The sequence below is a fragment of the Mya arenaria genome, chromosome 6, assembly GCF_026914265.1.
Source record: "Mya arenaria isolate MELC-2E11 chromosome 6, ASM2691426v1".
Taxonomy (NCBI): domain Eukaryota; kingdom Metazoa; phylum Mollusca; class Bivalvia; order Myida; family Myidae; genus Mya; species Mya arenaria.
In genome coordinates, this window is record NC_069127.1 from 38,887,087 (window position 1) to 38,901,312 (window position 14,226).

At 32.6% G+C, this 14,226-nt stretch overlaps 1 protein-coding gene and 1 long non-coding RNA gene across 2 annotated transcripts in view; both read left to right on the forward strand.

Moving 5' to 3' along the window:
* LOC128237779 (uncharacterized) overlaps positions 1-13,924 on the forward strand; it is a 30,360-nt gene extending 16,436 nt beyond the window's left edge. The window contains exons 3-6 of the mRNA XM_052953365.1: positions 10,066-10,155; positions 11,443-11,580; positions 12,157-12,244; positions 12,482-13,924. Coding sequence (XP_052809325.1) covers positions 10,066-10,155; positions 11,443-11,580; positions 12,157-12,244; positions 12,482-12,743 — 578 coding nt within the window. The 3' untranslated portion in view covers positions 12,744-13,924. The remainder of the gene's footprint in view (positions 1-10,065; positions 10,156-11,442; positions 11,581-12,156; positions 12,245-12,481) is intronic.
* Positions 5,149-9,205, forward strand: LOC128237337 (uncharacterized). The gene is made up of 3 exons (XR_008261578.1): positions 5,149-5,335; positions 8,077-8,118; positions 9,168-9,205. It is a non-coding gene; the product is annotated as an uncharacterized LOC128237337 (long non-coding RNA).
* Positions 13,925-14,226: the final 302 nt, after the last annotated feature.

Below are 14,226 nucleotides of genomic sequence, written 5' to 3' on the forward strand. Positions count from 1 at the left end.
GTTTTACCTGCGAATGTCAGACCGGTTACGTAGGCTGTCATCGTGAGAAAGGTAAGTTTTTCTGGAGTGTTCACCTCTTACAAAGAAGTCGTGAGTTTGATCCACACCTTGGTAAGGGCTTCTTCGCCGCTGCAACAGAACACACATGTCGGTTTCTACCAAGGGAAACCAACATTGTTTTGTTCTGACCTATATATATTTATAAAAGTTAACATTCATACGTAAATTTAATAGTTTCTCAATTATAATACATTATTGCTAAAATTTGGGAAAAGACACAACCATATTGCTTGAATATTTTATTTTGATATTCTTTTGTCCTTTGTTAAAGAATCTCTAACAACAGTGGTAAGCGGTTTCGTTGAGAGAATAAGGGTTTCATCTGAATTTATTTCAATTGCAACAACCATTTCAATAAAGCGGGTACGCTACGAGTGCAAAAATAAAATACGACCATACACTGAATTCAACAAATATCCTCTCTATTATTTCTAGAGACAGTGTAATATCAAGCTTGTATTTTTCTGATAAATTTTGATAAACCACCGCAAAGCATATAATACATCTCTTCATTTATAAAAATATTCTTACTGCCATGTCTTCAGTTTATCATGTACATTACCTATTTTGTAGAACTTACTTTTAATTCGTCGACTAATGGATCAACAAGAATTAATACATCTTCCACCATTTTATCGTCAACCACGGAAGCCGAACCATCAACACTGTCCGAGGTCACAACTTCAAGTCCATTAATGGATATACATAAAAGTAAGACCTCAAAGATTACTTGTTTACCAAAAAACAGCCTAGCATAGCTTTAAAACTAAATCTCAAAATTCGTTACACTACATCTATTAGTATAACGTACTAAGAAAGCAATTATAAAACAATAAATGTCTTTTTTGTTTATGATAAATTGTTTAATGCACAATAAATGACATAACTAAGAATTACATTGGAATTTAAAATACTAGGTTCTTACATTTATTGATTTTTAAATCACAAAACACACGTGTACTTAGTTCAGTGAGTTCTAAGAATTGTGGTTTGAAACCGAGACTAAAATGCTGTTCTTAAGTGTTACATATTTCAAATATTAATTAATACATGTATATTCCGTTTAATTGTAGTGCGTGTATTTGATGTATGTCACCAAACACACAATAAATAACGCTATTACGGGTCCTGCAAGAATTTCGTCCACCTTATAAGGATGTAATACGTCCGTACACATGAACACTATTAGTTCGGTTCAGTTTTTTGTTAGGCTAGACTAAAAATAAGAACAAGGATTTTCATTTCATTAATTTAAAGTATTTTAATCATATTTGTTTTATTTCAGAGTCAGTCCCCGTATCTGTCATAGCAGGATCTATTGGCGGAATTGTCCTTATTGCCTTGTTAATAATTGGACTGGTGATCCTTTTCAAGTAAAACAATTATTTAGGTCATACTTGACTCAAATAAGTAAAATATTCAAAGCAAGACTTCATTGTAACACTGATGAAAGAGTTTAAGAATTATGTTGTTTTACTAATTATTATTTTAGATCAAACCTCATAACGCAGTTAATCAATAATGTTCATACGCAACACAAGAAATACAATTATAGCAACTTGGAAATCAAACACGTGTCTTATAATGTTAATCTTTTAAATCGTTTCAGGAAAAGAAAAAGGCGTAAGGCAAGGGAGCAAGGCGCGATGTGTAGAAATAATATCCATTGTAACCCAGCCTATGATGAACATTGTGCCACGTCTGCCGACAACGTATCGGCTTCTTCCAAAGATAGTGGATTTGGTAAACATGATGAGAAAGGAAGGCGAAATGATGGATGGTGAATACAACACATCACGGCTACAATTTCCTGTTACCAAAGAACAGCAAGGTAACACGTACAACCACATTGACGGATCTTTTACTGTTGATTCGACGTACTCTCACATTCCTAAATCAAAAGATGTCTTGTTCGACAATACTTACTCACACATGGTCAATGTCACACATGGTAAGTCTTTGGAACTTGACGACAAAGACGCATCCTATAACCACTTGGGAGACTCTTGTTCTAGCAGACGTATAGGCAAAACAAAAGAAAGTCTCGACGAGACATTCAACCATACACAAATGAATCATGTTCGTTCAACGTGACCAAGTAGATCAGGACGATGATTATTTGCACATTAATATGTCTGGATTGAAAGCTCAAATGCTAAACGCTGACGAACATCGTGTATATGCGCAGGAATCAACACGTACAAATGCCGAGTATGCTTAGGCAAAACATGTAACAAAGATCGATGACAAAGGGAAGAAACAGGAAAGTGACGATGGAAAGGGTTCGACCACAACAGCAGAGGGAGAGAGCAATTCTGATGGTCACACATATTTTGTTCTGGAATCCAATACAGAACAACATTCGAAACAATCTTCATACGACTTTGCAGTAGTGTCAGCGCCAAAGAAAGACCATAGCGAGTTCACGGTTGTGGAAACAGATACACAACATGAATACTTTGTCCTTGAGCCTACAACTGCGCTGCAGTAAAATGTTACACAGACACAGTGCAACAAAACACAAGATTTGCGCAGAGTAGGCTCGTTACTCAAGACAAAGCAATATCACAAAATAAAGGCACTTACAGCCTCAATGACACGAGTATATTTCACACATGTAACTGGATTGTTATGTTTCAGGGGTCAATGCATATTAAATAGTGTAAAATTGGTCAGTTTTAATATCTATGTGTTTATTGAATTTATTCTCTAACAAACTGTGCTTAACGTATTGCTTTCGCGGTATTGAGTGTTGTACACGAAATATATCTATATATGAGAGGATAGGAGATTGATGTGAATAACACGTTTTGTTCTCATTAACATCATTAAGTTGTTTGACACTTGTTTGCTTACTTTGAAAAGTTCAACTCTTTGTAGGACTTTAATGTTTGAACAATGAAAATAATATGTATAGAATATATAAATATAAAAGCAATACTTATTTGGAAAACAGAAATCAGATATATTATTTGTGTATATTATTATTATAATACATGTATATTGATACTATAATGGTTTTCTTATAGATAAACATTTTATTGATTGATGTACATGACAAGTTTTAATATTTGTAGTTCCCTGCTTTTTCTATGGTACACTTTATGTTTAATCTTAATGAAAATAAAATATCAACCATATCAGTATAAGTATTAAATCAATAAGCTTTGATCATATTGTCCACAAATGGTAAATAATAGTTGAAGTATTGGAATATAGTTTGATAAACCAATACGTTTACAATAGTGTTATATTATATACACTACTCATACACTACAATATACAGTGAATTATATTGCATTACTTCCCTTTAGTCTTAAGCTCTATTGCATGTATTATTTATTATATACTGATGCTGTACACTTTAATAGCACTTGTTAATCAGACTTTACACAGTGATCATGTAACCAAACCTTTGTGTCTTTGTACATCTCACAACCATCCCAAGGAATGCAACAAATATCTTGCTCATTATTTTGGAATACAATATGATTGATAAGTCTTCAATCAAATGTTGTCCGTAGCAGGACACAAAAACTACTTGTAGAGTTTATTTGAAACTTAAAACATAGATACTAGTAGATACCGATAAGAAGATGTGCACATTACAAGAATAAAACCTCTAGGACCTTTCCCCTTATTCAATTATATTTTACATTTTTTCAGGCACTAGTTAACACAATAACAGCTCGAGACATTTGATCAGAACTTTGAACATAGATATATACCAATGCAAACTTTTGTATCCTGCTAGAATTTTAACACTGTAGTACTTTATCGCAAAGTTTTCTGTCCTTGTTTCTTTTATATAATTCAAGATTTATCATGACACTTAAAAAGCTACCCGAAGGATTTGGATATATTAACATTAATCATATACATTGTATAACAAAATCGTTACCGGAAGTAGCCGTTTTTGAACTTTTCAATTTTCGAGGTTTTAACAACGCTAGAAAGAACATTGTATTTTACTGAATATTTCTTTCCTTACCGTATTGTTTCTACGGGCAGCATGTGTATCATTGAAATAAACTGTGAATCACCGGGTATTAAGGCCAATAGTAAAAGGTATGGCTTACGTGCCAATTCTTTGCTTAGACCAATATTTATTGTCAATGATAACATACGTTATAACATATAACCGAATAACATTGCATGTAAACAGATCAGGTAAAATAATAGTATTCATATAAATTATATAGATTTCACAGTTATGTAATCAGAAATGACCTTTCTACGTCTGTCTTCTGTATTCATTAGTACAGTTTACGTAAAAATAAATCAGTTTTTTAATACATTTCAAAACTGTTTGGCCATGCTTCTATACATACTATGCATATAAGTATACAGTTTATTTTTCTTTACAATTGTTGTCAATCACTGCGAAGAATTTTGATAAGAAATCACGATATCGTAAACAGCTAGACTATATTTACTTAAAAGTAGTCCGCTGACCATCTTTTCTGCTGTTGCGAATCGATTGAAATCTTTGGGTGTATTGAAATAAATTGACCTAGCGCAGTCAAAGGTAAAACATATGACTCTTAGTTTTTGAGATGTTGTACTTATAATAATTAATCTTTGAAAAATGTCAACTCTTTGAGTCATTAGTACTCAACTGGACTGATTGTTACTGCTTCTATGTATAAATGAGCATAACATCGAATTAATGCTATAATAACTTGTTTTGAAATCCTTCTAAAATAGATAAGTTTAAACTTAACTAACGATCTTAGATGATATGTGTCAACATATTTATATATATATGGCTCTTAAATGTTCATTATTTATTTCTGACATATCATTGCTTTTAAAAATGTAAATTCAATATATCCTCAAAATATCATTTGTCCTTGTCTGGTTATTCCTTTGTTGATCAATTTATACATAAATATACATACACGTCGCGCACCCTATATTTAAATGATATGCAGAGCAGACCATCAAAACAAAAACTGTATCAAATTCACAGTAATCAAACAAGTAACATATATTCACCGAGCTAAATCAAATTAGTATAAACCGACATTTACATTTTAAGCGAAGTGGTGTATACATGGTAAATAAACGTAAACAAGGTGTTGAAGAAGGAAATAAATTCAATAATAAGTTACAATTAAAAAACACAAAAACTTCCGCCTACCTTCCAAATCAAGACTAACGCGAATTTATTACAGGACAGGTGCGCTACATAAACGCGGTTTAGGGATTTATTTGTGTTTGGAAATGAGGGTTTTAATAATGATTCTGATCCTTATGGATTTTGTCAAGAAAGGTACCATTCTTTATACACAATATAGATATTGGCTACTTAATAGCATTGACTATGCTTAATAATATATTAGTATTTTTCAAATGCGCTTTTTATAACACAAGAATATAAGCTAAACTTCATTTATTATTATCATTTTATTAGTTAGTTCAACAGCATTAACATGAAAATGTTAATATAAAATTAAAGAACACAAATTCTTCAGTTGGAGTAATCAAATGATCACGTACACAGAGGTAGTTTAGAAAAAAGAGCACACATGAAGTTAAACTTGTAAGTTTCAAAATAAAAGAACCTGTTTCTTAGACCACCGACCGTATCACTTGATATTTTTCTCAGTGATGAGCATATGGTCTTTAAAAAAGTTTTATTTTTGACACATTTAATGGAAGACACTGGAGGCATACATATATTTTCTAATGACATTTAAGTAATATGTATTCTTTACTGAAATCGTAAATTATTGGCTGTTATAAAGTGGCCGACACACAGCACAATAAAAATATCTGGATCGGATAAATCTTGTTTTTCTGTGAGAATTTAAGCGCCTTTCTTCTAGCAACATTTTGACGTACATAAAAATAATTTTGAATTATCTATTGAAAAGCATTCTGGAATGCATTTGCTACAAGTTCCATAAACTCTTCTTCTTTTAAACAATTCGACGAACATATTTTGAACGCATTTATGCACAAGAAGACTTTTTGAAAACCAGTATCGTGAAAAAAAACAGTTATGAGTTGTTGATTTATTGTCGAGTCGAAACCCTGCAGCCACTTTCGATACTAGTTATATTCTTAACTGCTACCATTGTTTACCTGCCTGGTAATGTAAACCATATGGTCAAACAACATTTGACGTACATGCGTAGAGATACGTTTTACCGATTTCATGGCCTTTCAAATGTAATATAACGACGTTTTACTATTATTTTGGTTAAATTCTTAAAGGATCATCAATAACTGTCTCATGTCATAAATGCTGTCTTTATCTGTTTTTAAAATTAAATAAAATAAATCAATTTAGATATGTGTTTATTAAAATGAATGCAAAACGTCGCCAGACATGTACATTTTTAATACTTATGTGAAAATCTACAGAGAAAAGCTTACTAGCAAAAAGTTTAAACATAAACCCGGTTTAATGGCACTGGGAAAACGCCAAAGACATAGAACACAAAAACAAAAAATAAAATCACAAACAGGAAACAAGAAAGAACAGCACAAAACTCCACAGTACAATGCATACATACTATATATAAAACAGCTGTGTATGTGTATCAAGGAATGTTAGGTACCGCCTTGGAACGGTCAGTAAGATGTAAATTTACGGGGGAGGGTAAACCAGTTTAAGTGCACAAACCTCATTTTTATCCCAACAATCCTAAATAAAAGAAAAACGTAAAAGGTTAATCTTATCAAGGTATGCATTAACTTGAGGAAACTTAATAATAAAACTTCTATGATTAGAGATCCCAACTCTATTTGTAGACGGAGGAATACAATTCTGAGCACCTAATGTAAAACCTTTTCAAAGTTACGATGCAGTCATTGTTTGAAACTATGAGCTTCACACATAGTCTACCTTATAAAATAAAAGGTTTAAAACTGTGTGATCATAGAGTTTCATAATAAAAAGCATCATTGTTATAAAACTGGGAACAAATAAAGAAAACATTATAAAAAATAAAAGCCACAAATATTAGCTAATCTTTTTTTCCAAATGATTACCTATGTAAAATATTTGTAGAAAATGACAATAAAACTCCGAGTCAGCCAAAGAAGGTTTTAAAGATAACATGAATTTGCTAAATTTTCATAAAATCATAGGAATTAAAGCTTAGTTTTGTAAGGATGCTATATTCAACTCTATATATTGTTTCAGGAATTCATCTTCGAAAACTAGAAGGCAAGTACTCTTTAAAGTTTTACCTTTATAGCCACGGTTTTAATAAAAAATAAAGTAATTCATTAAGTCTATCTGCCCAACTATCTGCTCGAAACATTTTAATTTTACGAATTTTGTTTAAACCATCACCATTATTAATCGGGATGAGCAATACTATTAGCAATCATCGAATTAAGACAAATATTGTACTTTGATATAAGATTATAATGACCAGCAACAAATTTTGAAATTTTTTCCTAAATTTTTAATATCTGAAACTCTGTTTTAGATTTTTTTCAAAAATTCAAAAGTTAACTGCGAGAGCTGAATTTTTTGACATCTGTACATATTCTAGAAAATCTTATCAACTGTGCAATAAATACATTATATTATGGTGAACTAGGAACATCTCCATCTAAATTAAAGCTTAACTAGTCAGATAGCAGTATTAAAGAAAAGAACAAAGTGTCCGTTGACGCCATAACTCCTGTGCACGTTGATTTTTCAGTACTGCTTGTTACGACGTTTTCGTCCAAACAATCAAATTATGTTATAAAAATGATGTTCGTATTATTTTGACATTCAGAATCTTGGCATTCCCTGTTTTGATACAAATAAATGGATATCCTCAAAAAGCAAAAATATTTGATAAGACATTTTGACCTTGGGTTAAGCTGTGCAGTGGATATCGAGGGCCCGGCACATGCTCTCAGTCCGTATTTTCCGACCCGCACCGGAAATATTTGAAATATGCTAATATTATGACCATCAGAAATGTTATTCGACATCTGCATATTTCTTAATACTCTGTGCAGTTCGAAAGCCTTATATTACATTGATTACTGTTTGTTTTATAGACACTACACTTGCATTTCCATGCTGGTCAATTTCACATTGCAGTAAGTGTTTCAAATGATTCATTCGTCTTTAACTTTTATATATCGGACACGTCCCATGATTACTGCATGTTTTTTACCAGACTAATAACATGAAACAGAACAAATTATAATTTAAAATATGATTTGTCAGAAAGTATTCTCGAGTAATTTCGTTAATTTATTCTCACTAATTTCACTTTATTGATTTTTATCCCCTCTTCCTTCAAATCACTGCGCGTCAAAGCGTCAAATTTGACAGTTAAAGGTGTGACAATAAATTATTGATCTTATATGCTCTGTACGGATGAGACAGTTTGACCTTGGGGTATTTTGTGTAGCGGATAACAAGGCTCCTGCATGTCCCCTCGGGACGTATTGTCCCACTCACACCGGAAATATTTGATATATGCTAATATTCTAACAATCAGGAATGTAATTCGGCATCTGAATATTATTTTTTGCTCGGCGCAGTTCGAAAGCCTTATTTTACATTGATTACTGTTTCTTTTATAGGCACTACACTCGCAGTTTCATGCCGGACATTTCCACATTGCAGTAAGTGATTTAAATGATTCGTTCGTGTTTCATAACACGTCTTATATATCAGACAGGTCCCATGATAACTGCATGTTTTGTACAAGACCAATAACATGAAACAGAACGAATTATAATTTAAAATATCATTTGTCAGAAAGAATTCTCGAATAGTTTTATTAATTGCATTACAATTATTTCTATTTCTGATTTTTATCCCCCCCCCCCATTTTCAAATTACTGCGCGTCATGACGTAATAAAAACGTTATTAAAAATTGAAAGTTAAAGGTATGACATGAAAGTATCGCCCTAGCGTGATCGGCACGAATGAGACAATTTGACCTTGGGGTATGCTGTGTAGCGGATAACGACGCTCCGGTACGTGCCCTCGGGTCGGATTTTCCCGGCGCACCGGAAATATTTGAAATATGCCAATATTCTTACCATCAGAAATGTAATTCGGCATCTGCATATTTTCTAATGCTCGGCGCAGTTCGAAAGCATTATTTTACAATGATTACTGTTTCTTTTATAGACGCTACACTCGCAGTTTCATGCCGGACATTTCCACATTGCAGTAAGTGATTTAAATGATTCGTTCGTGTTGCAATACAAGTTTTATGTATCGGACACGTCTCATGATGACTGCATGTTTTGTACCAGCCGAATAACATGAAACAAAATGATATGAAGTTTTAAAATATGATTTGTCAGAAAGTAGACACGAATAGTTTTGAAAATTGTATCAAACTTATTTCAATTTAATGATAGTTTGAAAATAGTTATGTGTCGATCGGTTTGAGATAGGCTTAGTCGGTATGTCTGTTTTTTTATCGGTCTGTCGACTATGTTTTGTCTGCACAGTAACTCAAAAACAATTTGACATAGGACTGTTCAACTCCATCGGTGCATTGCCCTTCAACGGCCAAGGCCACAGTATACGTTTTCTTCAGCTTTGTCGGCATAAAAGAGAACGGTTTCGTGTAGAACTAATATTTCACTCCAGCTGGTTGCCTTTGACCAGTATATGACGCCTATTGTTTGGGGGTCAGCTATTCGCATAATCACTCGAGAACTGTTGGGCGCAGGACAAAGAAACGTGTCCTTGACTAGCAGATAACGCCAATTATTTTGTTATAAGTAGGTCAAAGTCAAGGCCGTTGTCAAAGCATTTTATTTTTTAAATGCTGTTATTCATTATAGCAAATGGTGCTGACAATGCGGCACTCACGGGGCATAATGTTTTATAAACATCTTTTGCTTGTTATAATGTGTCGTCATCATTACACAAAACTGGTTTAATTGTATAAAAATAAGTTTAAAAAGATACATCTTTATCCTTATTTGTTTTGCAATTTAGATCTTAAAACAGGTTCCATTTAGATAATTGAATGAAACCCTTTGAAAAGAATGTAATTGTCTTATTTTTACAGGCAAATGTGCCCTTTATATATGTCAAAATGACATTATATGTTATATCTGCGAATGCAAGGCCGGTTATCAAGCCCAACCCTGTGCGAACGGTAAGTTTCTCTTATTTAATAATACCCAATTGCGATTGGTATGATGGAATCGCATAGGTGTCAGCCTCTCAGCCAGGAAGTCGATATTTTGATCCACACCTTAGTGCTTCTTTGCCTCTGCAACGGAACAAACATGATGGTTTCTATTCAGGGACCTTGAAATAAATCATTATGGGATCCACTTATAACTGAACGAAATACTCCATATAATCCTTATCCTTTTACTGTTGTCTTCCTTATTGAATATTTTTCACTGAACCTACTCAACTATTTTCTCTTTCGGTGCACTCTGCATGAAAATATTACTTTTGCAAATTGATATGCAATTGTTTTAAGAGCAGTGAAAAAAAATCAAACTTGATGTATATACAGCAGATAAAAAAACAGCAGAAAAAACGATATTGCACAGAAGCATATATGAAATGAAGAAATATATGTCTCAGTGTAAGATCGCAATATATTACAACGAGAGAGCAACACAAGGTTCACCACTCGTGACTGTTAGTAAACGTAACTTTTATTTATTTTCGCAAAGACGTTTGATACGGACAAATAAACAGGCCTAAAATTTAGATGTGCAAAAAAACTACAGGGTACAAGACCAGAAACAATAACGAAGAACCTGTTTACGGGTACATAACATGCAATTGAAGGATGCAGTTAAAAGTACACATGCACCTGCTCAGCTTAACGAGGGCATGTTTGACAACTGTTTTAAATTATTGATTCAACCGAGTACAACTTACTTCAATCCTGTAAATGTGTATAATGTAAGCCGAAGAGGGTTTTTTTCTGGTTATTTCATCTCATATTTTTTTTTATATATTTTTTTAATAAACGTCATGTTTTCCATCTTAAGAATGTCATTTAATAAGAAAAACTAAAGAACAACTAATAATTTTCGATTGGGTACTCCATTTATTATTCTAAAAACGTATATTTATATAATCAACCAAACGTTTATACTAACACAAATCAAGAGAATTTTTATTCTAACAGAGTATAAACATTTTATGTTTTGTACCATGCTCTAGACACGAAATTCGTAAAATCTGTTAGGTTAGTGATTGAATGTCTACATAAGTATTTTGAGAAACTAGGTCCTGATGTAAACCCTTATATGCACAAAGCTGAGCGAAACAACATATTTTCATGAACAGTGAAATATCAAGCTTACTTGATAAAATATTTCCAAAGACCACTGTATAGCATATGATAAACGCCCTTATTTATAGAAATATTGCTTTTCCATGTGTGGGTTTATTATGCCCATTAACGATATTGCAGAAATAACTTTTTACTCGTCGACTTATGGATCAACAAGAGCTATTACGTCTCCGACCATCTCATTGTCAACCACTGAAGCAGAACCATCAACACAGTCCGAAGAATCAACTTTGAGTCCATTATTGGATGTACCTAAAAGTAAGACCCCCATTAAAGATTGCTAGTTTAACACATAACAACCTTGCATAGATTTAAAACTAAATATTATTTTTTTAAGACTTCATGTATTGGTCATTTCGTAGTAATTAAGAAGAACAGTTTTGAAACAGTAACTGTACTTAAGTAGAAGTTATGATCAATTGTTTAATGCACAATCAATGGCATTACTAAGAATTATATTGGAATTTAGAATACTAGATTCTTACATGTATTATTTTGAGATCACAATACAAACGTGAACTCAATTCAGTGAGTTTTTTAAATGTGTTGTTTGAAACCGAGACTAAAGTACTGTTCTTATGGTGTTACACATTTCAAATATTAATTAATTTGTTCAGTTTCATAGTATTGGGAGTATTTTATAAATGTCACCGAAAAACAATAAATAACATAATTATGGGTCCAGCAACAATTTCGTCCACCTTATGGGGATGTAACACATCGATACACATGTACACTATCGGTTCGGTTTATGTTTGGTTGGTTAGACTTATAAATGAATAAGGATTTTCACTTTTTATCAAAACTATATTCATTATATTTGATCTATTTCAGAGTCAGCCCAAGTGTCTGTCGTAGCCGGTTCTATTGGCGGAATTGTCCTTATAGTCTTGCTAACAATTGGACTGGTAATATTGTTTAGGTAAAACTATGATTTCGATAATACTTGACTTATTAACCAAATAATTGGATGACTGATTTCCGATCCTCATTTTAACAATGGAGTTTATGTTTAGTAGTTATGATTTTTTCTGTTGTTAATTTAGATAAAACCTCATAACACAGTTTATTTTTTTAATCCAAATGTATTTGTGTATGCACAGTACAAAATGAACATTAACAACATTTCTTATAATGTAAATGTTTTCAACTGTTTCAGGAAAAGAACACGGCGTCATGTAAGTGATGATACGGAAACCACCTACACCAAATATAACAATGATATCGATTCTAACCCAGCTTATGACACACTTGGTTCACCTTCTGCAGAAAACGTGCCGACTTCCTCCAAAGACAGTGGATTTGGTAAACCTGATGAGTCTATGAAAGCCGATATGATGGATGGCGAATACAACACATTGCGGCTACACTTTCCTGTTACCAACGAAAGGCAAGATAACACGTACAACCACATTGACTGATCTCTAACTGCTGATTCGACGAACTCACATATTCCTAATGCTAAAGATACCTTGTTTGACAATACTTACTCGCACATGCCCAATATCACAAACGGTAAGTCATTTGAACCTGAAGACAAAGATGCAACCACTAACAACTTGGGTGACTCTTGTTCTAACAAACATAAAGGCAAAACAGAAGAAAGTCGCGACGAGACATTCAACCATGCGCAAATGAATCATGTTCGTCCAACGGCAGACCAAGAAGATCAAAACGATAATTATTCGCAAATTAACCTTTCTTGATTGATAGCTCAAATTCCAAAAGCTGACGAACATAGGGATGCGCAAGAACAAACATATACAAATACCGAATATGCTAAGGCGAAAAATGTAACATAAATCGTTAACAAAAGGAAAAAACACCCTGGTGACGCTGGAATCAATTCATTAATAAATGCAGAGGGTGTGAACATCTATGAGGTTTACACTTATTTAGTTCTGGAGTCCAACATTCTTATTATGCTCCATACGACTATGCAGTAGTGATGATGCGAGAAAAAGACAATAGCGAGATCACGGTTGAGAAAACAGAAACACAGCACGAATATTTTGTCCTTGAGTCTACAACTGAGCTATAGTAGAATGTAACACAGAGACAGTGCAATGAAATTAAGGTTTGCGCAGTGGCGGCTCGTTACGCAAGACAAAGCGTTATCACTAAACAAAGGTAATTATCGTCTCAATAAATAAAATATTTCAAATATGCAACAGGACTGTTATGCATTAGGAGTTAATGTATATTAAATATTGTACAATTGGTAAATTTTATTTCTTAAGTGTTTTCTTGTCATAAAACAAAGATTATTAGACATGTATTACCAACATTGGTACTCAGATATCAACAATTCTCGAAAATTAAGGTCTATTTATATTAAAACCATACTTTGATAACATTAATATTTTGAAATATAGAATCGCCTTAACGAAATTTATCAAATTTGTCTGCTCATAATTTAGCCATTGAAACAGGGGGATACAATAATACCCCTGAAGAACAAAGAGTGTGTGTGTATTGTAATATGCAAGTTATAGAATCAGAGTATCATTTTTTATAAGTATGTCCAGCATATAGAGATTTATGTTTGAAATATTTTAAGTCTTATTATTGTAGATTGCCTTCTTTACACAAATTTGAAAAATTAATGTCTTTAATATCAAGACCGGCATTAATCGGTATTTTGAAATACATATATTTTGCAATGAAAAGAAGAACTTGACTTGGTTTTTTGTACAAAAGTTATTTTACTTTCTAAAATGCATTGTATCTTACACATGCTAAATGTTAATACCACACTTCGTTCTCCTCTGAAAATGTTATACTTTTACTACAATCCTGTTTGTTATCGCTGTAAACTTTGTAAGTTTTTTATGCGAAATAAACAACTATTGTATTGTATTGTATATAGAATTTATTCTCCTATAAACAGTGCTTAAAGTTTTG